The 25,926-nt window shown below is 34.8% G+C and overlaps 2 protein-coding genes across 3 annotated transcripts in view; one reads left to right on the top strand and one right to left on the bottom strand.

Moving 5' to 3' along the window:
- Osi23 (DUF1676 domain-containing protein Osi23) overlaps window positions 1-25,926 on the bottom strand; it is a 64,260-nt gene that overhangs the window by 21,037 nt on the left and 17,297 nt on the right. The gene's annotated exons all lie outside the window — the stretch shown is intronic.
- Window positions 306-15,505, top strand: ndl (serine protease nudel). The gene is made up of 26 exons (XM_034973762.2): window positions 306-449; window positions 1,148-1,220; window positions 3,188-3,301; window positions 3,844-4,461; window positions 4,547-4,604; window positions 4,696-4,809; window positions 5,536-5,786; window positions 6,023-6,186; window positions 6,256-6,383; window positions 6,516-6,696; window positions 6,897-7,216; window positions 7,341-7,639; window positions 7,791-7,906; window positions 8,005-8,164; window positions 8,267-9,407; window positions 9,615-9,784; window positions 9,911-10,024; window positions 10,109-10,289; window positions 10,373-10,798; window positions 10,886-11,074; window positions 11,368-11,515; window positions 12,255-12,411; window positions 13,086-13,283; window positions 13,828-14,059; window positions 14,479-14,610; window positions 15,118-15,505. Exons 2-26 carry the CDS (start codon window positions 1,151-1,153, stop codon window positions 15,425-15,427), a joined length of 5,991 nt encoding a protein of 1,996 aa, XP_034829653.1. The 5' UTR covers window positions 306-449; window positions 1,148-1,150; the 3' UTR covers window positions 15,428-15,505.

Below are 25,926 nucleotides of genomic sequence, written 5' to 3'. Positions count from 1 at the left end.
CCCGCGACTTCGTCCGCGTGGATTTAGGTTTTTTAAAATCCCATGGGAACTCTTGAATTTGCCGGGATAAAAGTACCATATGTCCTTCCCCGGGATGCAAGCTATCTCTGTACCAAATTTCGTCAAAATCGGTTGAACCGTTGAGCCGTGAAAAGCTTGCAGACAGACAGACAGACACACTTTTGCATTTATAATATTAGTATGGATAATAATTAAAGCTGTGCTAATAAAACAATAGGAAGCTGTCAGCAGTTTTATAAAAGTCTTCATCAGCAGATTCGTGACACGAATCTTGGGTGTAGCAATATTCATCAGTAGCCTTGATGTTATAGAGTGAGCCAGTTCTTAGTTTTATAATATTAATTTTTTTAGCAAAATCATGTGTTTTGTTCAGTGATTGTCTAGTTTTGCATACTAGACACGACACGTGTCAAATAACACGATAAAATGTGAGTACGAAACATTTATTTACGTTATTTATTTCATATAGGTAATTAAGGTTTATCTAAATATATAAAAGGAAAAGGTGACTGACTGACTGACTGGCTGACTGACTGATCTATCAACGCACAGCTCAAACTACTGGACGGATCGGGCTGAAATTCGGGAAAAAAAATCGGCATGCAGATAGCTATTATGACATAGGCATCCGCTAAAAAACGATTTTTGAAAATTCAACCCCTAAGGGGGTGAAATAGGGGCTTGAAATTTGTGTAGTCCACGCGGACGAAGTCGCGAGCATAAGCTAGTTTCATATAACGTAAATAGCGGGGTAGTGCTACGATAATTTGAATTATTTCGAACGAGTTGTATGAGTCGTGACCACCCAACCCTACCACGACGGGGACGGGACCTATTTTATTATTAGGTGTATGATTATTATAGAATAGAATAGAATAGAATATTTTTTATTCATGTAAACTTTTTACAAGTGCTTATGAATAGTCAGGTAGTATTATTTTATCACTTACATAATTATTTTTCGAGCGAGAAAATAGTCGATAGCTAGTCGCTTCCGCGGTCGGGCGAGTGCCTTAAGGGAGTAGCGTAGCTCGTACAAACCTGTACTAGCAATTTAATTTTTTTAATCAAAATTTAAGTTTAATACTTTCAATAGTTCCTGACTAAACTCTTATTAATTTCTTAGCCGATGGCTCCAAATACCGAAGAAAAGAAACCAGTTAGTCTCCTCCCCATGGACTTGGCTGAGACTAATAACGGTAATGTTACAATAATAATTATTAATTAAGGGCCTTTACATATGACGACATTTTCACGCGCAGAATACGCGCGCTTTACGAAGGTTGCGCTACTGCCGGACAACCGCGCGCCGGCGGAGTAACGAGGTGTTGTTGGTGCTCAGCTCCGTGTGCTCCGTCGTTAGCGGTGTGGGATGGAACTTCGTGAGGTTTTTAGTCGTTAGGAGTCCGACATAACCAATGTGCTCCCCCGTGGCCGGTGGTATTCATGATGGATTTTCCTCACGAAAAAACAGGCTAGCATAAAATTGTGGCAACTACCCATACCCCTTTCAAGTTAACTCGTTACTATCTTAGACTGCATCATCACTTACCACCAGGTGAGATCACAGTTAAGGGCTAACTAGTATCGGAATAAAAAACGTCTCCTGCGTAGATGACTAGTCTTCGTTGAGTTTGGCCGTTGTGGCGAAATACAGTCAGCAGGAAAATATAAAATCAATGCAACACTACAAGCAGCTGAATGTGTGCAGAATGAAATGAACAGTTAGAGCGGTGCGTTTTAACATCCATAAATTTGAATTCAAATCTATGAAAATCCGGTACGGAATTAATTTCGCAGTGCGCGCGCTTCTATATAGTTCTATAGTTCACAGATTTTGCGGGAAAACGCACGGAAATTTGCCGTGGTGTGCGCTAGCTCTTGCAGCATAACTCTCGATGCGGACGACCACAATGATGATAAATGATCACAGTGAAAAGTTCAATCATAACTTCTCGATAGCTTCTGAAATTCGTTCAGTGTCGATGCTAAAAGTTACATGTGTGCTTAGCCCTAATGACTTTAAACTTTCGTAAAATATTCATAGTTGATAGACATGATTACTTTCAAAAGTCTAATGTAAATTACCTCTAACTTTTCGAAGTTATGTGCGTTTTAACTTGCTTGAAGGAAAACATCGTGAGGAAACCTGCATGCCTGAGAGTTCTCCATAATGATCTAAAAGGTGCTTGAAGTCTGCCAATCCACTCATGGCCATTGTGTTAGACTATGGCCAAACCCCTCCTCACTGTGAGAGGAGACCCGTACTCTGTAGTGAGCCGGCGATGGGTTGATCATGATGATGATGAAGTAGCTACGCGAAATTAATTCATAACTTTATTCTAATAAACCCGGAGTACCCTATTATATTACCTATGTTATTAACCTACATTATTATAAGGCAGTACAAACTTTAATATTTTACTACGTCCGGCTTTTATATTTCATTAGGTTATTATAGGCTTACTACTGAGCACGGGTTTCCTCTCAGAATGAAAACGGTTTGGCCATAGTCTACCACGCTGGCAAGGCAAGCAGATTGGCAGACTTCACACACCTTTTGAGAACATTATAGAGAATTCTCAATCATGCAGGTTTCTTCACGATTGTTTTCAATTTTTAGAGGTGCGAACCTGGGATCGAACCCCCGACCCCACGACTAGGAGGCCGACGCCTTAAACACTAGGCTATCACTACTTTTTCATCTTTATTTATCATCATCATCATCATCAACCGATAGACGTCCACTGCTGGACATAGGTCTCTTGTAGGGACTTCCACACGCCACGGTCTTGCGCCGCCTAAATCGGCGGCGCCCTGCGACTCGTCTGATCTCTATTAATATGACTTGTCTCATCTTTATTAATATGACTAAATTAATCCGAGAGCAAGGTTCCCTGTGGCGAATTTAATGAAAGGAAAATACGAACTCCACTATCTCTATCATAAATTAGGTATAGTACGCGACAGGTTGAGGTGACTATCGGGGAGGGGACGCGCCGCACACTCGCACTGTCGCGGACTATATTTGGTAGTTAGGTACTAATTTTGACTCTCTTACAGCGCCTACTTTCCTTGACTTTTCTCCGCAGGAATTGTTTATTTTTGCATAACCATTAATATAAATATTCAGACCTGTTGATAATATATTTTTTTGGTATTTCAGGAAAAACTGGCCTCAAATGGTACCCTGTGTTACAAAAAATACTAGCAATACTATTTATAATTTTATTCGCTGTTGGATTTTATATTTTGATATTAAGGCTACTACAAAATGATGGTAAGCACTGCCACTATGTAGCATGCGTTTATTTATATATTTAGGGTTCCGTATCTAAAAACGAAAAAAGGAACCCTTATAGGATCACTTCGTTGTCTGCCTGTCTGTCCGTCTGTCCATCTGTCCGTCAGCCCGTCTGTCTGTCGTGTCTGTCAAGAAAACCTATAAGGTACTTCCCCTTGAAGTCAAGTTGTATCATGAAATTTGACAGGTAGGTAGGTCTTATAGCAGAAGAAGGAGTAAATCCGAAAACCGTGAATTTGTGGTAACATCACACAAAAATAATTAAAATGTGTTAATGAACAAATAATAATTAGTATTTTCAATTTTCAAAGTAAGATAACTATACCAAGTGGGGTATCATATGAAAGGGCTTTACCTGTGTATTCAAAAACAGATTTTTATTTATTTTTGTGCACAATAGTTTTTGATTAATCGTGCAAAATGACGAAAAAGTACTCGAGTACAGAACCCCCCCGTGCGCGAGTCTGGCTCGCACTTGGCCGGTTTTTAATATTATATAATATATTTTCTGTTTTTAGACAACATCCACAATACAGAAATTATTGTCGTCTCAGCACTACGTGAAGGACAAAACATGTCAGTTTTACAAGACAAAATGAAAATATTTTTCCTATTAAATAATAAAACATTTTCTAACAAACGAAGGAAAAGAGAAACCATCTCAGTGCCTAAAAATAGTGCAGGTCATACCAGAACACATAATAACGTAAAATTTAAAGATAATGAAATACAAAGGCTGCGTAAAATGCTATCGGAACACGAAGTTTTATGTAATGAAGAAAGTCATAAAGACGTTTGCAAAGAACTAGTAATGAAAATAAAACTGCTTACGGAAACCAGTTTTTCAGGATATGATAATAAAAATGGTGACTTGAACGCAATCAATAATATAGAAGCAAATAATAAAAATAAAGTAGATAAAATTCTTGCAGATATATCAAAACGAGAAACAGCCTATAATTTGGTAAGGCCGACGAAAAGTGTGACAATGGAAAGGGATACAAACCCTTTTGGGTTTTCTAAGCAAATAAGTCATCCACATTTAGCTACTTTTCCACGTGAAGCACGTAACTCACAATTAACAGATACATGTTTATTAGCACGTCTCATGAGACAGAGTTTTCCAGAATTGCAAGGTATTAAATTATTATAGTACCAGTGCTACTGGTAGATTATTTATCTTTGTTGTCTATTAATGTAGTGCCTAATTTTGTTTTTTAGATGTATATGACAATCCACAGTTCGACTATCAATCACAAATATCGCCGTACTCTTCAAGGTTAGTTTGAAAATAAAAAACTAAGTTGAAAGCTTCATCAGCACTGCAAAAATTTCGTTAAAGTTACCTTGACTTTTTTCGTTTATTTCAGACATGTTCCATCAAGTTATTACTCTGTTCATAATCAGGATCGTGAAGTTGATTTACACAAACATAAACCGCACCCTCAAGATATTGAAATTGCTATGCGCTTTATAGAACCCAAGTAAGTAAAAACATTTTCTTAAAACATAAATTCTTGAGTGAATTTGAATGAACTAAGTAGAATATAGGGATACAAAATTTCCCGTGACTTCCTCGGCGTGAAATCTTAAAATCCTTTCTTAATGGTGATCCACGCTACAAATAAAATGGACAATCTACGTACAGAATCTCAAGTTACAGTCTAGATTCAGTGGTTTGGACTGTACCTTTATTGATAAGTAATTTAGTCTCCATCATGTATGTTAAGAACAATATTGCCACGTAAGTTTGATAAATTCTACAGATTAATACAGGCTGTAACCAGAACGCTGGCAAAAAAGAAGACAGGTGATACTACTGATGATTACTGATATGATACCACAAAAAAAAAAACGTGAAAAAAAAACATATTAAAAATCCTATAATTTTGTAAAAGTTTACGATATATTGCAAATAAAATATCTGACTGACGCTAGAGACCAACGAACGTGGCATTAGTAGACCACGCGAAGTCAACGCCACGTCGTGGGTGGGTTGACCCGAGTTTTGCACGCTATACACTGCGGGTTTGAAAAATACTAAATCACTAAAACTACAAAATGAGGCAAATTGTTATTGTTATTGGATTATGTTTAGGTAGTGTAACAATAACACTAAATTTTTGCTAGCATTCTGGTTACATCCTGTATGATTCTTTGGAATAAATGAAATTCATTACAAATTGAAAGCCATGTTATTTTCATTTCAGACACGATAGTATCACTACTAAAGATGCATCACTAAATTTTTCTGTCAATGAAGTTGAATGCCCTGATGGCGCTATTTCCTGCAACGACGGTAGTGCCTGTGTTGAAGAGAAACAGTGGTGCGACGGAAAGGTAGATTGTAGTGATGTGAGCGATGAAGCACGATGCACATGCAAATCAAGAGTAGATGTCGCAAGAATATGTGACGGCTACTTTGATTGTCCATTCGGTGAAGATGAAATGGGCTGTTTTGGTTAGTTAAAAATTTTATTATCATTATTATAAAAATATATAAAGCAAAAAATAATAAGCATTATGATAATCAAGTAAATAATAAAGTTGTTAATAGGTTTTTTACCCAGAAGCCTAAGATAGATTTATGTATAAATTTCATTACAAGTACTTTCAAATATACACGCACATTGTATTCACCAAAATATTAGAATCTAAAACAAAAAAAAAACATTTATTCAAATTCTTGCTTTGCAGGTTGTAGTGAAAGCACATTTAGCTGTGAAGACGTAAGCTCTCGTGAAGACTTAAGAAGTACATGTTTTTCCAAAGAACAACGATGTAATAACATAGCTGATTGCCCAAACCATAAAGATGAAATAGATTGCAGTATGCTAGCGCCTAGTTTACATAAGAAGCCTGTAAGTGTATAATTACGATATAAATTTAGAAAAATTGCATTTATATGGATTTTGTAATTTTCTTTTTAGCTTTTTGCAATATCCAACACAGAGGGTTTTCTACTAAGAAATTATAAAGGAAACTGGTATGCAGTTTGTGATAACCCTTACATGTGGGCACATGATGCTTGTCGTCGCGAAACGGGACTCATAATAAGGTAAATTCTTTCAATCTTATGTCTGCTATAATGTCATGTCTATGTACAAAATCAGAGAATATTACAAAGACTCAGATAAACATTTTTATGAACAGTTTTATATTTTATTTATTATGTATTATTTTATCCCAGGCCACCTTTTATTCAAGTTCTGTCGATCGATCCACTACTAAAGGTTGACTATATAAATACCGTTCCTGGAGGATTAATACATACGAGCAACACGTGTCTTAACTCCTCTGCAGTATATGTCACATGTCCCGATTTGCTATGTGGAACAAGGATGCTCACCTCCTCACAGCTAATAAAAGAGGTAACGTGTATTAAAATCTTTTCCTTAAATTTTCGAAATGTTTGTAAACTAATGTTACAGAAAAAAGTATTATGCGTGTGAATTTTGGTATTTTAGCGATGTTGCGAATATAAAATTTTAAAGACATTCAAAAATACAAAAGGAAACATTAAAATTGAAATGTCACAACAAATAAAATATTTTTATGGCTCTTATCACAGGACGCTGCAATAGAAAGTCGTCTCTTCGGTCGTAATAAAAGATTCCTTCTCCCATATCCTGCCATCTTTTACGACGGTAGAGTAAAAAGGCACGTAACAAATAAAAACGCAAACTCTGATTTAATTTTCAACTATTTAAGTAAAGGAAGGATTGACGAAACGAGGAATAAGAGGGCAGAGGGTAGAGTTGTAGGTGGTAAGCCAAGTCAGCCGACAGCTTGGCCATGGGTGGTTGCATTATACAGAGATGGAATGTTTCATTGCGGAGGAGTTATTATTAATCAAAATTGGATCATGAGTGCAGCGCACTGCGTTCACAAGTAAGTTTTTATTGAAATTATAAATCATATACTAGATTTCCGCCTTTAAACTATTTTCTTTCTTTCTTTGAAGTTCGTACAATACCTACCTAATACTTTTTTATTACAATTTTTTTTCTTTAAGATTTTGGCAACACTATTACGAAGTGCAAGTTGGTATGCTGCGTCGTTTTTCTTTTTCACCTCAAGAGCAAAACCATCGTGTGACTCATATAATTGTCAATCAGAATTATAACCAAGAGACTATGAAAAACGATCTTTCTCTATTAAGAGTTAAACCTGGTATGCAGTTCAGTCGATGGGCAAGGCCAATTTGTTTGCCAAGTCGTGAGGTGGCTGGTAGTGACTGGAAGTGGGGACCGGCAGCTGGAACCATTTGCACTGCTGTAGGCTGGGGAGCCACGAAAGAGCGGGGACCTGATCGTTAGTAAAACTATATTAGTCAAAACAATGAGAATAAAAACAGTAGACTTTTAGATTGATTATTTATGAATATAATATATTTTTGAGATTGTATTATATTGTATTACTGTTAAAATAATAATAATGAAACAATATCTAAAATTGATCACAGCTGACCACATGCGTGAAGTAGAAATTCCTATCTGGGAGCGTTGTAAACACGAAGAAGATCAATCTGGAAAAGAAATATGTGCAGGTCTAATGGAAGGGGGAAAAGATGCGTGTCAAGTATGTTGAACTTATTTTTCAAATAAATAGTACCGTAATGTTGCTTCTTGAGAACAAATTTTGTTATCATTAGGCTGTTCATTTTTTTTGTATTACAGGGTGATAGTGGTGGTCCATTATTGTGTAGAAATCCTATAAATGCACAACAGTGGTATGTGGCAGGAATTGTAAGCCATGGTGATGGGTGTGGCAGAAAAGACGAGCCTGGTGTATACACGAGAGTCAGTTTATTTGTACCCTGGATTAAATATCATATTTGTAAGTCTAAATATTTCATATTTCTAGAAAATAATATTTCATATTAATAATATTTCATATTAATAATATTATGATGATACCAAGACGATGTATTTTTTGCAGCTTCAAAAAGATTACCTGTAATACAACCAAAACAAGAGTGTCCGGGCTTTAGATGTGATTCGGGAATATTAAAATGCCTACCTAAAAAAAGAATGTGTGATAAAATAATAGATTGCCTTGATGGAGAAGATGAACTGAACTGTGATGTCGATACGTTATTAGTACAAACCGAAAAGAGTTCGATTCAAGAAAATTCATCTCTTACGAGAAAAGTCAGTGAAAAATTAAACGAAAATAAATCAAAGGAAATGGAAAAAAATGATAACTCTGCATCTTCTGAAAAAAATAGCAAGGAAGATAATAATCATATTAAAGTAACTACAGATAAGTCGCAATCTACAACTTTATTTGATGAAGTAAATTCTGATTCAAAAGAGTTTAGTAACGAAGAAAACTCCAAAATTGAAAGTACGACTTTATTTAACAGCCATGTTGAGCACTTTACATTAGCGAATAACGCGCTCAAACTAGTAACTGATTTAGATACAAGTGCCAATGATTTAAAATATGTTTCTACCGTAGAATTTTCAAATACAGATTATTCGCAGGAAATTGGGAAAGCAGAAAGCATTGATGAAAATGTTACTTTAGATCCAATTAATATTTTAACGAATGAGGAGCCAGAACAACATTCAGTAAAGATAGATACCTCTAAATATCCATTGCAATCAATGTCATCGATCGTAGAAAACAACTCATATGAAGTAATTAAAAAAGAGAAATCTGAATATAACAAGCTAATGGCAACAACTTCGGTAACACAGCCATCACCAAGTACACTGGCACATTCTGATGATCCAACAACAACAGATAATCATAAATTTAGGTATAACCTAGAGCATGCTATTAAAAATATAGAAAGTGACAAAAGTAAAACAGCGAAGGAATCTCACGAATTAATTATTGAACTGTTGCCGCGTTCTAATTTCACTAGTGATGATATAAAAAATACACTATCAGAAAAAGATGGACATGATCAGAAAATATCGGCAACAAATCATGTAGAGAATAACACCGATGCTCAAAAACCTCTGGACTCTAAAGACAGTATTAGTAAGATAGAAGATATAACATTTTTAGAGCTGCAACCGGCGAAAACAAGAAAAAAGAATTTGACACCAATGGAATTCCAATGTAGGCGGTATGTAGTGTTCTAACCGTGTACACGATATGTTTTTTTATCATTCCCTATATTAGAAATTAACTCTAACGGTGCATCCACTGTGACTGTGAGTTTAGTTATGTAAATAGTTTTATAGTTAAAATATAATAAATACGAAAGTTATGTGGACGTAAATGAAATATTAATGTGTGATTTTATTTCTAAACCATTTTTTGTAACTTACAGTATTTATCAAACTGTGCCTTATGCCACTCGTTGTGATCATAAACCTGACTGCGAAGATGGAACTGATGAATCAGATTGTACATGCTTAGACTATTTAACAACTTATGATAGAAAACTTATATGTGATGGAAACTTTGACTGCGCTGATGGTCAAGACGAAATTGATTGTTGTAAGTAGTTATTGCAAATTAAAATTAACATTCCTGACGCAGTTAAGTTTTTACTTGGTACTGTTTATACATTTATTCTTATCTTATTTTATTAGAAAATATGCAATAATTATTTTGTAATTTTAGTTACGTGCGAGGAAAACCATTTTCTATGTAAACGTAGTCAAATTTGCTTGGATACGAAATACATTTGTGATGGGACACCTCAATGCCCACTAGGAGAGGACGAATTAGATTGTTGTAAGTTGTTATTGGTCACTAAAAAATAAAGTATTTTAAATAATTTAACTGAAATTGATTTAATTAATAATTCAATTGTTATAGTCACTTTATCAAATGGAAAACATATTATTCACGATTCAAATGGCAGACCGCAGGTTAATTTGGAAGGATATATCACGAAAAAGCTTGATGATAATAATTGGCAAATAGTATGCGAAAAAGATATGCCAATTAAAATACAAGAGGAGTCCGCTATTCATATTTGTCGTTATTTAGGTTTTAGGTAACTCCTATTATATGTATCTGTTTTGGCCATATATAAAAGGAATTGATAAGCAAAAATAATAATGGAAAATATTTTTTCAGTTCCGCTAATAGATATTTAATGAAATACATTAATATGAAAGATAGTGTGGTAAGTTCTGTGGGAGATAATAAAAAAAATAAACGGGATATTGGTGTTAGAACTCCGGTACACTTTACTTTTAAAACTGAAAAGAGCAACAATTCGCTTAAAAACATAATTATTAATGAACCTGAAATAATTAAGGAAGAATGTGTACCTAACATTACGAAAACTTGTATGACACTTTACGTCTATTGTGAGCATTCTTTGTTTACACATTTTGATGTAACTCAAGATCTTCGCACCAATACAAATATGGAATACGATTCTTTTGTTATGTGGCCTTGGATCGCCAAATTATATGTTGATGGAAAATATAAATGTACGGGTGTATTAGTAGATTTGTCTTGGGTTTTAATTAGTCACCATTGTCTTCAACGTTACACGTAAGTTTTTCCAATAACAGCAGTATAGCTAAGTGCTTTTATTGAATTTCGAATTTGTTTTATAGATAATTTAATAATTTCTTTCAGTTTAAGCCATCACTATATAACTATTGTACTTGGGTCACATTATACATTAGATTCTACGATAGGTCCCTACGAACAAGTTTATCAAGTCGATGCAAAGAAAGACTTATATCGAAGTAGAGTTATACTCCTTCATTTGAAAGATCCTGCAGTATATGCTGTTATGGTAAAGCCAATGGTCGTCACGTCTTCGTGAGTAGAATATGTTTAACTAGTTTATTCCTGCGACTTCATCGCGTGCACTACACAAATTTCAAACCCCCTTCAAAACCCCTTATTTTCAAAAATCCTTTCTTAGCGGATGTCTACATCGAAATAACTATGTGCATGCTGAATTTCAGCCCGATCGGTCCAGTGGTTTGAGCTGTGCATTGATAGATCAGTCAGTCAGTCAGTTTCCTTCTTATTTTACATATTAAGATATATATCACTTGTCATAGTAATTAAATGATGATATAATTATTTGATGGTAATTTGTTTCGTAGATTTTCTGAAGACACAAAAAATACAATATGCGTTGCCGTTGGACAGACCAAAAATAATAAAACATTTAATGTTTTCCTAAAAGAAACAGACGATTGCGATTTACACAACCGATGTTTTATTCGACAAAGGAACGAGAGCACATGCTATGTAAGTTTACCTTTAATTTAAAGCGTAACATAATTTTCTGTTTACTCTGTTTTAAGTGTGTATACATTACGGATTCTCATGTTTCATTAAAATTCGATGTCAACCATATACGAGTCTCAAAATTTACATTTAAACTGTTATATAGGTACCTACGTCTTGAAGTTCTTTCAATGTTTATTCATTAGAGAGTAATTTAGTCTTTTCTCTTTGAATACATAGTGAGAATTATAATTAGCTCAAACGTATAAGCACTAATTAATATCCGAAACTCTTATCGGATCTCTTATTTTTATTAAGAAGAAGACGTAACAATTATTGGTTTTGAACAATTTGAAACATCGTGATGAAACCTGCATGTCTGACAGGTTATCATAATGAGATTGATTTTAGAGCTTCAGTAGCTCAACGGTTGAGGAGCGGACTGAATTACGAATGGTAGCCGGTTCAAACCCCACCCGTTGCACTATTGTCTTACCTAGTCCCAACAAGCATTATTTGCTTTACGCTTAGTTGAAGGGGCAGCGGGAATATTAGTCATGATTAGCATGCCCAATATTCTTTAAATAAAATGTCCTCAATAGTTTGTGAAGTCTACCAATCCGCACATGGCCAGCGTGAAGGACTATGGCCAAGCCCTTCTCATTCTGAGAGGAGACCTGTGCTAATTGGTGAATCAGCGATGGGTTGATGAGATGATGATTTAGTGATATCTAGGATTTGAGTTATATTTGTTTTACAGCCGGGTGAGGACTCTGAATGGAATGGAATTATAAGTTGTCATACTAAACAAGGATGGTACCCAGCAGCGTCCTTTGTAGAAAAAAGAATCGATTGTGGTAATCGAATAATCGGTACAGATATTGGGAATCTCAAACATGAAATTAAATATTACGAAGGTAAAACATTTCCATTCTTTAATAGCATCTCTGCTATTAAGTTTTAACTACAGAACTTCCATGATTAGTTAAAGCTTCAACACATTAGCAAGCAAAGTTAGTATCTTCATATTTGGCTCTATTATAAGTTGTTTGAAAGCCGCGGGGCTAATAACACTACCCACTTCAGTTACTAGAGTTTCTACTTACCTACAACATGAAGGAAGGAACTGCATATATAACTAAAATACTAGTTAATGTAAACGAGACTTTTCATAAAATATTGAATACTAGCCGAGTTCGCGTGGATTTAAGTTTTTAAAATTCCCGTGGAAACTTTTTGATTTTCCTTAATAAAAGGTAGTGTCACTCTCCAGGTCTTTAACTATAGGTACCCATGAAAAAATCACGTCAATCCGTTGCTCCGTTACGACGTGATTGAAGGACAAACAAACAAATCAATAAAATAAATAAATAAAAATAAAAATCTTTTTTATTCAAATAGACTTTTACAAGTACTTTCGAATAAACGAACGTACAAGAAAAAAACAAACACACTTTCGCATTTATAATATGGGCAGGAATATGCCAACAGAAGATTTAAGGTTTAACTCTTTTGCTTGATTCAATTTTTATGCACGCCTTCGTTTGAACAAATCAAATAATGTCTCTTGTTATAAATGTTACATTTACAGAAAACCCATTATCAGATTCCGTGGAAGAAAATCTACTCGACGAATGTGAAGGCGCTCGATGTCTTAGAGGCAAGTGTGTGGAGCTACAAAATATTTGTAATGGAGTCACAGACTGTGAAGATGGCGCCGATGAACTCAAGGACGCCTGTAGAAAAAAACACGATATTTGTACCCACGACCCTCTTCATCGTGGATGTGGTTAGCAATTATTTTACCCCTTCCGCTTTCTTTAATTTTTATTATACCTACCCTAAGGTTGCCTGGAAGAGATCGCTATTTTAGCGATAAGACCGCCTATTATACATGCTATCTTTGTTACATTTATATTGTTTTGGTTTTCGTGTACAATAAAGCATATTTTACTTTTACTTTACTTTACCTACATATAAGAGGAGAAACTAACTGACTAATATATCAACGTACAGCTCAAACTAATGATTCTATAGACTTGAAATTGCTCATGTAGGTACTTAAACAAACGTACTAATCTAACAAGGAACTCTTAGATTTCCTGGGATGAAAAGTAGAATTTGTCACTCCTTTACCCATGCGAAAAATCACGTCCGTTTCTCCTTTGCGACGTGATTGAAGGACAAACCAACAAACAAACACATTTTCGCATTTATAATATGGGTAATAATAAGTCCACTGAGAATGTTTAATTTAGCACATGCATACATACCTCATACCTACGCTCAAATCAAAAATATTCTACAACTAATCCAATATTTTATCCTTTCAGAATGTCCAGTTGGCCAATTAAAATGTAACAATGGCCGCTGTGTTCTAAAAGAATTTTTCAAAGATGGTCACGACGACTGTGGAGACGGCACCGATGAGCCTGGACATACGAAATGTTCGGACTACCTCAGACGTGTAATGCCGTCGAGGCTTTGTGACGGAATCCTGCACTGTCAAGACCGAAGTGACGAAGATCCGATGTTCTGTAAATGTCATGCGAAAAAAGGATTTAAGTTAGTACCTTTTATCTATACCTATATACATACAGGGTGTAACCAGAACGCTGGCAAAAAAGAAGACAGGTGACAGTACTGATGATTACTGATATGATACCACAAAAAAACGGGAAAGATAAATAAAAAATCCTATAGTTTTGTAAAAGTTTACGATATATTGCAAATAAAACATCTGACTGACGGACGCCAGAGGTCAACGAACGTTACGTAAGTAGGTCACTCGGAGTCAATGCAGCGTCGTAGGTGGGGCATTGACCCGAGTTTTGCACGCCATACATTGCGGGTTTGAAAAATACTAAAGCACTAACACTACAAAATGAGGCAAATGGTTATTGGTATTGGATTGTGTTTAGGTAGTATAACAATAACGCTAAGTTCGGTAATAAGGTTTTAATTTATATATTTTTTACTTATAGGTGTACAACATCATCTACGCACATAGAAGATTACTGCGTCGCATTTGACATGGTGTGCGATGGTGTGCGTGATTGTCCAAATGGTGAAGACGAGAAGAATTGTATTGGTCTGATTGCACCTAAAGGAACTCCGTAAGTTGTTTCGAATTTATTCTTTACTAGATGAAGCCCGCAATTTCGTCCGCGTTGATTTAGATTTTTAAAAATCCCGTGGAAAGTCTTTGATTGTCCGGGATAAAAAACTAGTCTCATGTCTAGCAAGCTATTGCTGTACCAAATTTCATCAAAATAGGTTGAATGGATGGGCCGTGAAAGGCTAGTAGACAGACAGACAAACACACTTTCGCACTTATAATATTAGTATGGATTCCTAAGAGAAGGACTTGGAAAGAACCAAACAAAGTATAATACTATGAAAAGTTCGCGAACATAATATATGTATATCTCCACGTAAAATAAATTTTTGTTGTCAAGCTTAAAATCTTTTCATACAAAATCTAAAATCTTAATGTTACTAAACGCATTAAGCTCCATAGTTTTTGTTTATTTTACTCCGTACCCCTATCAGTACTATTTACAGTGAATTATTTCTTTACCTAGGCCTCCTTATAACAAACGCTTTTCGTAAATTTATTTTAGACACGGTACGGGAGAAGTGACAATACGGTCTCACGGCGTGTGGCACTCGAAATGCTATCCTACACAGAACCACACCAGATCCCAATTAGAAGCGATTTGTCGAGAAGTTGGATTCATCAGTGGTCACGCAAAACAACTGTCAACTCTAGGAGTTCCTCAACAAGACAACAAAGTTGTTGTTGATACATTCTCGGATATAACACTCAACAACAACACTAATATCAAGCTAAGGAACAGTGATGCGCCTATGGCTCGAACCGTTGTTGAAGAAAATGAGAATTGCTATCCAGTTTTTATAGAATGCCTGTAGCATTTGTAATGTAATTTTTGTGTTATTGCTAGTAATCAAAGTATTTATACGAAATAAATTAAATATTTTAATAATAAATCCTTTTTTTATTTAAACATCGTTTCTTTTACGTCATATAAAATATACACTACAACCAGTACGATAAATCTAATTATACAATTCATAAATTATTATTAATTTTACTAAGTTTATTTTTGACAAGTAGCGCCATCTGTTTTAGATAGCAGAATCACGTCAATAAAAGTTATATTGTGAGAAGAACCCGCTCTCGTAACAAACCTTAGCAGTACCTACTGCTAAGGTTCGTTACGAGAGTGGGTCTTCGCCGGTAGGCTGAATACCAATCAAGGATAATAATTATTATGAGCCTCGAGTCTCCGGTCTCTTTACTCTGGTATGGCGCAAGGAAACGCCTTACTACCTTTACTAAGAAATGGTTTGATTTTATGCCGTAAGATGGCATTTAGCAAAAAGACAATAAAATTTTCAACTCACCAAAACCATTTTTTTCTTTTCATCTTTTCTCTCGAAGCGAAGTATAATAATACTGAGATTTATTTTAATACCTATTCACAAGGTATGGGCTCTCCTAAAAGTGATATAGTTACTAGGTAGTGTCCGCAGGCAAGCTTATCTCTACCAAAAAATATTATATCTCTGAAAAATTATTACATAACGCCTACCTATTACCTTATACCTTGTTATTATTATTACCTTGACACCTACCTATTGTATATTATCACATATTGACATAATAATTTACAAGTTTTGTGAATTTTGACTATTTTTACCTAATGCTCATTAATATTCAAGTTTAAATAATTGTATTTATTTGTAACAGACTTTATGGCGTCGTTTTATTTTATGTTCAATATATATTTGTATAAATACGAATATGTAGGTACACAGTAATGTGATTGCTGCTGAAATAAAAATATACATCTTCTTTCTAATTCTCATCATCTTTTCTAATTATAATAATTTATCTGACGACCTCTCTAGCCCCGGCCTTGGTGTCATTTCTATATTGAAAACTCGAGCATTATAATTTCTTGATAGCCTCAGATTTTGATAGGAGGCTCTAGCAAGTCCAGCCGGCCGCATCGAGAGTTAGTTACTTTACCGACAAAAACCGATTCAGTTTCGCTAAATGGTGCATAGGTACATTCCTACTGGTAAGATTCCGTTTAGAAATTAGTAGGCCAATACTTCCCAACGGTTTTTTGGCAAATAACAATAACAACGTTGCGACCGATTACTGACTGCTAATTAAAATTATTTCAGCCGTTGGACTACATCATCACTTGTCTAACGTCCATCAGAAAAAATCTATGCACAACTGTTTTTTAAAATATTTTATATAAATTGAATAGGAAGTCTTTTTTTCACTATTTTTAAATTTTTAACACGTTTTTATTAACTCGCTTTCTTGTCGGTCTATTCGTTTGTTTGTTTGTTCGATACGAATTTTGCAGTCGATTTTGAACTAACTTCCAGATGAGCTTTAAGATAAGTAATATAGAATAGAAAACTCGCACAGCAGTTCTGAATATCATTTGCAGAGAAATAAAATTGTTTGTTGTTCTGCATGCGCCCCACTTTTTCATTTTAAATCTTGCAAGTATTTTCATAGCTATAATGATTTACACTTTTTAGTTCATTTTAACGACGCGGTATTTTAATTTTATTTATATTAAATAATAAATAATTATTATTTTACGTAATATTAAGAATGAGTCAACCTTAACACACCCTGTGGTGATATCCGATGTGTGATGTCATTTTTGGTTTTGGACAGAAATCTATGGTTTGAATATTTTTTTCATTTTTTACTGTCATCGTTATATTAATGTCTCTTGTGCTAATAGGGTTAATCACACTGAGTTTTATTAGTCATTCTTTGTAGTTTTTGTGTTAAATTAATTTCCTTGTCAACGTACCTACCCATTTATTATAATGATATCTAATTGGTGAAAAGATTAGCTTCTGATTTTCTTGCCTATTCTTCCCAGTAGGATCTAGGGTCTATCATAGCTGTAATTACATCATCATCATCATCATGATCAACCCATCACCGGCTCACTACAGGTCTCCTATCAGAGTGAGAAGGGTTTTTGGGCATAGTCTACCACGCTGGCCATGTGCAGATTGGTAGATTTCACACACCTTTGAGAACATTATGGAGAACTCTCAGGCAGGTTTCCTCACGATGTTTGCCTTCACCGTTAAAGCAAATGATATTTAGTTAATTAAAACACACATAACTCCATAACATAAAGTTAGAGGTGCGTGCCCAGGATCGAACCCCCGACCTCCGATTAGAAGACGAACGTCCTAACCACTAGGCTATCACAGCTTATTGTAATTACATAACCTGCGTGAAATAAAAATATTTTGTGTTTAAAAAAAGGGTTACAATTATTTACAAATTATTGCCCAAATGAGAAAAAAATATTTGATTTTACATTTTGTAAAACTCTACATTAAAATTTACAAAATTAATTTAGCTTTTAGTACATCTCAAAATAGATATACATTACTACTTCATAATTCTAATTGCGAAGACAAAAATAAATCATGTATGGGATGTAATCACGTTTTAGAATTTGAGTCCTTAGACGGTAACTGCGATATTTTAAATTAATAATTCAAGTAGTCTACACACTGCTTTAGTATCATTTAAACATAGCACTTATATCATTTTTAAGCATCAATAATATACAGGGTGTAACCAGAACGCTGACGAAAAAATATATAAAAAAATCCTTAAATTTTGTAAAAGTTTACGATATATTGCAAATAAAACATCTGACTGACGTAAGAATTCAACGAAAATTTCGTAGGTAGGCCACTTGGAGTCAATGCCGGGTCGTAGGTGGAGCATTGACCAGAGTTTTTGCACGCTATACCTTGCGGGTTTGACAAGATAATACTAACAGGGCAGACAATAAATAGGTTCATACCTATAAACTGTAGGTACAATATTATACAATACAATATTATTTATTTGCTCATAATTTTTTTGCGTAAAAGTGCCTATATCAATTTGTTAGCCATAAAAACGTGTTGCCATGTTCATAAAAGTGGTCATTTGCATAGTTTCTCAAACTAATGACCGAGAAAATAATAAAAAATTAGTCTAAACTCTAATGGGTATGTTTTTCTCTTAAAAGATTATTTTTTATAAAGATTTTTATGTGTTAATAGATATCTTTGTTCTTTTTAATTTTGCACTTAGTAAGATCGTAATTTGTAGAGGCAAGGGCAACAAAATATTACGAGCTAAGTGCAAGATTAAAATTTGTATCTCTTATATTTTTTGGCGTAAACTATCGTTTTGGCGAGTCATATTTCATCCCCATTTCGGATCTGATAGGTAAGTACTGTTTTCAAGATTTCAAACTCTAGATAGGTACTTTTAAACTTTGAGAATTACTGTTCTCTTATGCATTAAATTTCTAAACTTTAAAATACTTAATATGAATAAATTATTGTCTAAATGAGGTACTTATGGTTTTTCTTAATGAAGCAATCAAAGTAGGTATCGTATCAAGTTTTATAAACACATTTTTTTACTTTTCTGTCATTTTTTTACTACAATTTACGACTATTTACAGCTTTAAAGAACATAATATTTTTCACAAAGCCAGGTTCCAAACGTTTGTTTTATCTCCAAATATTCATTATGTAAATATGGCATTCGACTATAATGGCATAATTCTTTTCTAATGCTAAGTAAAATAGTATGAATCATAATAGCTCATTATGCTTTAAGAGATATAGAGGTTACATTCTTGACCCGGAATCGCTATAAAATAAAACTTATTTTAAAACGATTAATCTGATGAACTAAAAATGTTGAATTTACGATTTTGAATATATTATTTTTGTTCCTATATAAAGTAGTTATACTTACTCGTAGGTGACTAATTTATAAGGTTTGTAAGACGAAAATATATTCTTAGTTACTAGAAAATTGGTGATCTACATACTACACAAAACTCCTGCGCTCCGCCTCAAGAAAAAGTCCAGATGTCGTTTATGGGAATGTGTATAATCTTTATAAGCGCAGTGTGGGACTACCTCCAACCCGCTGGACTGATGACCTTAAGAAGATAGCGGGAAGTGGGTGGATGAGGAAGGCGGAGGATCGTGTGTGGTGGCGTGCTCTTGGGAAGGCCTATGTCCAGCAGTGGACGCAAATAGGCTGATTGATTGCTTGATTGATTGTATAATCTTTTAATAAACGAAAATCCACAAATAATTTTTGCCTTACCTTTGCCTAAGTAAAAAAAATCATATCACTTAATCGAAGATTTTAAGATGGTAAGTGTGTGCAAAAGCAACGTTGCATCAGTGCTGCATCAGAGCTGCATCAGGGCTGCTTTCATTAAAAATTTGAAGGAAAAATGGGTAGTTCTTTTTTTTAATTTATAGACTTTCTTGGCTGCAATCAGACCTGGTGGCAAGTGATGATGCAGCCTAAGATGGAGCGCACTTGCCTAGAAGATGCCTATTCATTCTTGACTTGAAGGTCCTAAATTAGAGGTTGGAAATTGAAGATGGGGGTGAAAACCAACCAGGCCCAAAAGGAGGTTTTCTTGGTTTTTTCAATATATCTCGTAAACAAAGCAAAATTTTGACATATTGACAAATTCCAACCTTCCATTAAGTTAAATCCCTGGTCTTTAACCGGTAACATTAACCGGTCGAACCAGCATGACTGTTTTTACTAACCGCGTAGTCTCTTCCCTTTACCTTCCACACAAGAATTTTTTGTCAAATTAGCAGTTATTTTCTAAAAATATCGGGTAACCCATACATTCACCGATTGCACTTATCTTTAAATTACTCGAACTGATTATACCGGTTGTGAGTAAATATTCTTTTTAATTTATGAATGTATTATTATCAGGTTTTGGCAGCTTCTGTATATTTATAGCTTCTACACAGGCGAAGTGTCATTTTGGCTTCATTGTTATGAATGGAGTGGTGTTGAATTTCGGAGCAACACGCGAGATAATGTTTACAACGTAACGGGATTTGATGTCTCTAATGTGATAAATTATCGCTAAAAGGTAAACGTTCTTTAAAAATAGGTTAAATGCGAGTCGGGCTCACACACGAAGGGTTCCGTACCATCGTACAAGAAATAATACTTTTTTTTTCTTGATGTAGGGATTTTTCCCTATATCTACTTGTGCTATAGGACAATGACTGATTCTAGGTCAACGGTAAGTAAAGGTACTCTATAGGTTTTGATTCCCTTGACACCCGTTAAGGCAGCTTGACAGACACGACAGATGGACAACGAAGTAATTCTATAAGGGTTTTTTTTCTGGAGATAAGGAACCCTAAAAATGGATTATTCGTAAATAAATCGGATTTATAAAATCTGGTTACATATAATTTTAATGGTTGTCACGCTTCACCTACTTTCTGGGTGATATATTATTCACACGTAGGTAGGTATATAGGTGCATACTAATAATTAAGCATGAAAACAGCTTTTATCGCATTAAGTAATTATTCTCTATAAGCTTTGAAACACGGTTATTCAGGGGCAAATAATAAGCATATTATGGAAAGCATCAAACGTATATCTACGTAACTACGTATTCCTTTGAGGGCTTCTTCAGACTTCCCTTTAAAAAAAACGGCCAAGTGCGAGTCAGGCTTGCGCAATGAGGGTTCCGTACTGCAGCCTTATTTTTTCGACATTTTGCTCGATAATTCAAAAACTATGATGCATAAAAATAAATCTGTTTTAGAATGCACAGGTGAAGAACTTGCATATTATGATACCCCACTTGACATAGTTATCTTACTAAGAAAATTGAAAATACTTATTATTAGTTTATGACCACAATTTTTTTTTTGTGTGATGTAACCACAAATTCACGGTTTTCAGATTTTTCCCCTAATACCAGCTACAAGTACCTACCTACCAAATTTCATGATTCTAGGTCAACGGGAAGTACCCGGTTTCTTGACAGACAGACGGACAGACAGACAGACAGACAGACAACAAAGTGATCCTATAAGGGTTCCGTTTTTCCTTTTGACGTACGGAACCCTAAAAAGTGTCTTACAAAATAATTGCGTTTCGGCCTGGTTTCGGCGCTTAGGTATGCTAACCGATTTCAATGTCAAAATTCATTGCTTATGATGTTATGTTGGTAGTAGTAAATTAGTAATTAGACAAGGCTAGGCCTATATAAGTTTTATTGTAATGAAATTTTTGAGCCTCAATAGCTCAACCGGTATAGGAGTGGACTGAAAACCGGAAGGTCGACGGTTCAAATCCCGCCCGTTGCACTATAATTGTCGTACCTACTCCTAGCACAAGCCTGACGCTTAATTGGAGAGGAAAGGGGAATATTAATCATTTAATATGGCTAATATTCTATTTAAAAAAAAAAAAAATATTAATTATTTATTTGTTATAGAACCACAACTTCATTCGTTGGGATTTAGTTTTTTTTAATTCCGTAGGGAATTTTTGATTTTCCGGGAAAAAAGGAACTTTTTAGCGTCTAATAATCATATAAATGTATGACGGATAAACTCACGTGTTTGTCGGAGTATGCCCGACGTCTATGCTTGCAATCTAATTATATCTATTATGTTTTCGTACAAAAGCTTCATGCGAATTGGACGATATGGACCTATACATAATGGTGTGAGGTGCTATTTTTTATTTATTTTTCTTTAATTTCAACCTAATGAAAAGTGAACATTTTACACCACACTTTCAGACTAAAACACTAGATAAAACCGAGACTGGTGTTTGCAATTTGCAGCCCAAATAGACCGTAGTCTGTAGATGACAAAGATCAAGATCTATGGGCTGAGATTACGGGAATATTCTTATAAATTATTTCTTAGAGTCTAGACAATCTGTCCTTTCCATTTTTAAACCAAAAAAGGTCAATATAATAAAAATAAAGCAAACTGATTATTTATCATTTTTAATTTTATTTTTAATATCCAGTAGGTAATTAGCGATTATTACGACTTTGCATAAATTATATTTTATTAATTAGGGTCCAAATTAGAAGTCTTAATTGGAATTGGCTGGGTTATAGGTAGTCATAACACAGGTGTTTGGAACAGGAAACCTATTTCTAACTGACGGACAATATGTCTGGCGAATCACTATTTATTTATTGCAGTACAAATAAATCAATAATTTATTGGTACCTACTAATAAAATAGTCGAGATTGAATAAAATTTAATGACTTAATGAACTTCGACTGTTTTTTTAGTTGAAAATGTTACAACAACATTTTTATACATAGGTTAGTAATAATTTGATAAGATCTGCACTCAGTGATGTGGTTACCTAGTATCATAACCATTGATGTTGGAATCCCCCTCATAACTCTATGTCTGCACTGCCTCATGTCATATCCGCAAGAATGCTATACTCTGATTTTTAATTCGGCGGAATTCTGACGTTGTCATCTTATACACCAGGGGAGTTATTTGTATGAAAAACAGTGTGACCACCACCTGAAGTTCGATTTTACCCCAAATTACATTAGATCCCTATCAATATAAAAAACCCTAAGACATCACTTCGCACTAAAATAGGGTGCAATGTTTAACAGTGGAAAGTGGAAACTGGCGCTATAGGACCGGTTGATTTGAGGATGTAATCTTGACTTACGAGTATATGTTGAACATTTCTAAGTTTATTTTTAGTTCCTTTTAATTTAATCATCTTGATGTGCCTAAAAGTACACGCTTAGATTATGATTCAGGATTTTTTAAGAAATTCTTTCACAAAAACCCTGTTCTTTACGAAAACAACAAAAAATCGGCCAAATCGGTTGATTTGTTCTCAAGTGATGATCTTACATACATGCGGCAATTGATTTATGTACTTAAATTTACCTATGTACAATATTTAAAGTTTTCTTCTTTGTGGGATTTTTTTATCTCTGGTAACATTAAGAAACGTCAGAATTACACGGAATTAAAAATCAGACTATAGTTATATTATTTTCACGGTGAACTGTCAAACTGATACTTTACGCAAATAAAGCTGGTCTTAAATCTTTTAGTTATTAATAAAGATATCATAGATTAATTATTGTGAAAGATATGTTATCTGTAAGAGGACTTGATTGCCATGCCATTTCAGCGCGTTAGTGAATAAATTTCTGCGTCAGTCACCAATCCCCATTCAACTTGCTCGTATAAAGACATTGCCGTCGTCTCGAGATGAAAATAATGTACCTACCTACATGGTAATTTATTTTATACCTCAAGACAGTCTTCTTCCGACGAGCCAATTCAATTGTTCCTACAATAATTATGGTCTGTATTTATGTTAAAAACGTGAAAACTGAAGTTAAGTATGAATGTATGGGATGATGTACGGGCATGATTTGTATAGTATTTAGATAAGGCTAGCTTTAAGTTTTATTGTAATATTTTCACTTTAAAAAAGTTAAGTATTCAGTTTATCCAAAATTTAAAAAACAAAAATCCTAGGTAATGCATCATAATTCTTCAAGCTGTAAAAGCCTCATTATGCAATGAACTAGAGTATGGTCAATCCTAATGGTCATTGGTTCAAGTTCCACTCTTGTAGTTAATATTATGTAGGTATACGTATTATCTACATACCTTTGACTTAAAAAAAAAGTACATCCTTGATTCGCTCAGCTTCTTTTATTGTATAAGTTAGTGTATAACAGGCATGATAAATTATTATTAGAAATAAATTTTTCATCTTAGAATTACGAATCGATGGTAAGTAATGATGCAGTCTGAAATTAAAGCTGGGTAACCTGGAAAGTTATCGTGGCAGTTTTTATTGAACCCATTACCATACCTACTGGGATAGACGTTGGCATCCCAAGGTGCTGCAATGGCGACCTCGCACCGGAAGACGCAGCGTTGGAAGACCCTCCAATAGGTGGACGGACGACATCAGACGAGTCGCAGGGAACCGCTGGATTCAGGCTTCGCAAGACCGTGGCGTGTGGAAGTCCCTACAAGAGACCTATGCCCAGCAGTGGACGTCTATTGGTTGATGCTGATGATGATAATAATACCTACTAGAACGCTAAATCGTTTGGCAGCACAACTTTGCCACGGTGATAGCTAGCCAATTTAGAAATTGCAAATTTTTAAAACTGCTCTCGCCAGAAAATCTAGGTCCTTCCTGTTATAAGACCACAGCGCTCACCACTGCAGCAGTGAGGCCGTCAAATGAAATTAGGAAACGAAATCTAAATATATAAAAGGAAAAGGTGACCGACTGACTGACTGATCTATCAACGCACAGCTTAAACTACTGGACAGATCCGGCTAAAATTCGGCATGCCGATAGCTATTATGACGTAGGCATCCGCTAAGAAAGGTTTTTTGAAAATTCAATCCCTAAGGGGGTGAAATAGGGATTCGAAATTCGTGCAGTCCATGCGGATGAAGTCGCGAGCATAAGCTAGTAACTTATAAGGATCGCAACGATAAAATAATTGCAGCCAATAAAGTTCTGACGCCTTTGAGGAAACCGCAAAAATGTTTTACCCATATTTTATGGGTACTTACTTGACGATATGCCAAAATAATTGGTACGAGTATGGGTAGGTATGGATCGACTTTTTGCTTACTAGGTCCTTGGTGCCAAGGCTTGCTAAAAACCATCGACTTTTATTTCACGCAGATAAAGTCTGTACACTTAGAAATGTCCTGTTTGGACACTATTTACCTTCAGTCGTATTTTTTTACATAGGATGTAACCAGAACGCTGGCAAAAACGAAGACAGGTAATAGTACTGATGATACCTGATATGATACCATAAAAAAACGCGAAAAAATACAAAATAATAACCCTACATTTTGTAAAAGTTCACTGATATATTGCAAATAAAACATCTGACTGACGCTAGAGATCAACGAACGTTGGGTAAGTAGGCTACTCGGAGTCAATGCCGCGTTGTAGGTGGGGCATTGACCCGAGTTTTGCACTCTATACGTTTCGGGTTTGAAAAATACTCTACTACGAATACTAATCTTGGAGACTGGAAAAGGATATTTTATGAAACTTTTATTTCAGAAAAACAAAAACCTAAATCCACGCGTAAGAAGTGGCGCCATCATATAGTTTATCTCTTCTCTATAATATAAAAATGAATCACTAAATGTGTTGCACATCGCAAATCTCAAGAACAGCTGAACCGATTTCGCTAATTCTTTTTTTATAATATTCCTTGAAGTACGAGGATGGTTCCTACGGAGAGAAAAATTTAAAAAATTGAATCGACTGTTAGGCGGAACGAAGTTCGCCAGGGTAGCTAGTTTATAATATATTTGAACATTTCTAACCGACTGAAGTGTAAGTAACTGCTTTACTGATGGCTATCATCGAAAAATAACCTTTAATTACCGCGTAGTTTGGTCCACCCTGACCTTTCACACAAACACAGCCTGTATAGAAGTATCAAGTAAGAAATTCTGAGACTTACTCATCATTATATTA

Source organism: Maniola hyperantus, chromosome 12 (genome assembly GCF_902806685.2).
Source record: "Maniola hyperantus chromosome 12, iAphHyp1.2, whole genome shotgun sequence".
Classification (NCBI taxonomy): domain Eukaryota; kingdom Metazoa; phylum Arthropoda; class Insecta; order Lepidoptera; family Nymphalidae; genus Maniola; species Maniola hyperantus.
The sequence above is the reverse complement of the archived record's forward strand: the minus strand, read 5'-3'. Positions and strand labels throughout refer to the sequence as shown.

Excerpts from the sequence above, each read along its gene's own strand:
- ndl (XM_034973762.2), top strand. The coding sequence starts at position 1,151 with ATGGCTCCAAATACCGAAGAAAAGAAACCAGTTAGTCTCCTCCCCATG. Across the intron at positions 4,605-4,695 it reads ATATCGCCGTACTCTTCAAG|ACATGTTCCATCAAGTTATT; the intron begins GTTAGTTTGAAA and ends CGTTTATTTCAG. Across the intron at positions 7,640-7,790 it reads GAAAGAGCGGGGACCTGATC|CTGACCACATGCGTGAAGTA; the intron begins GTTAGTAAAACT and ends AATTGATCACAG.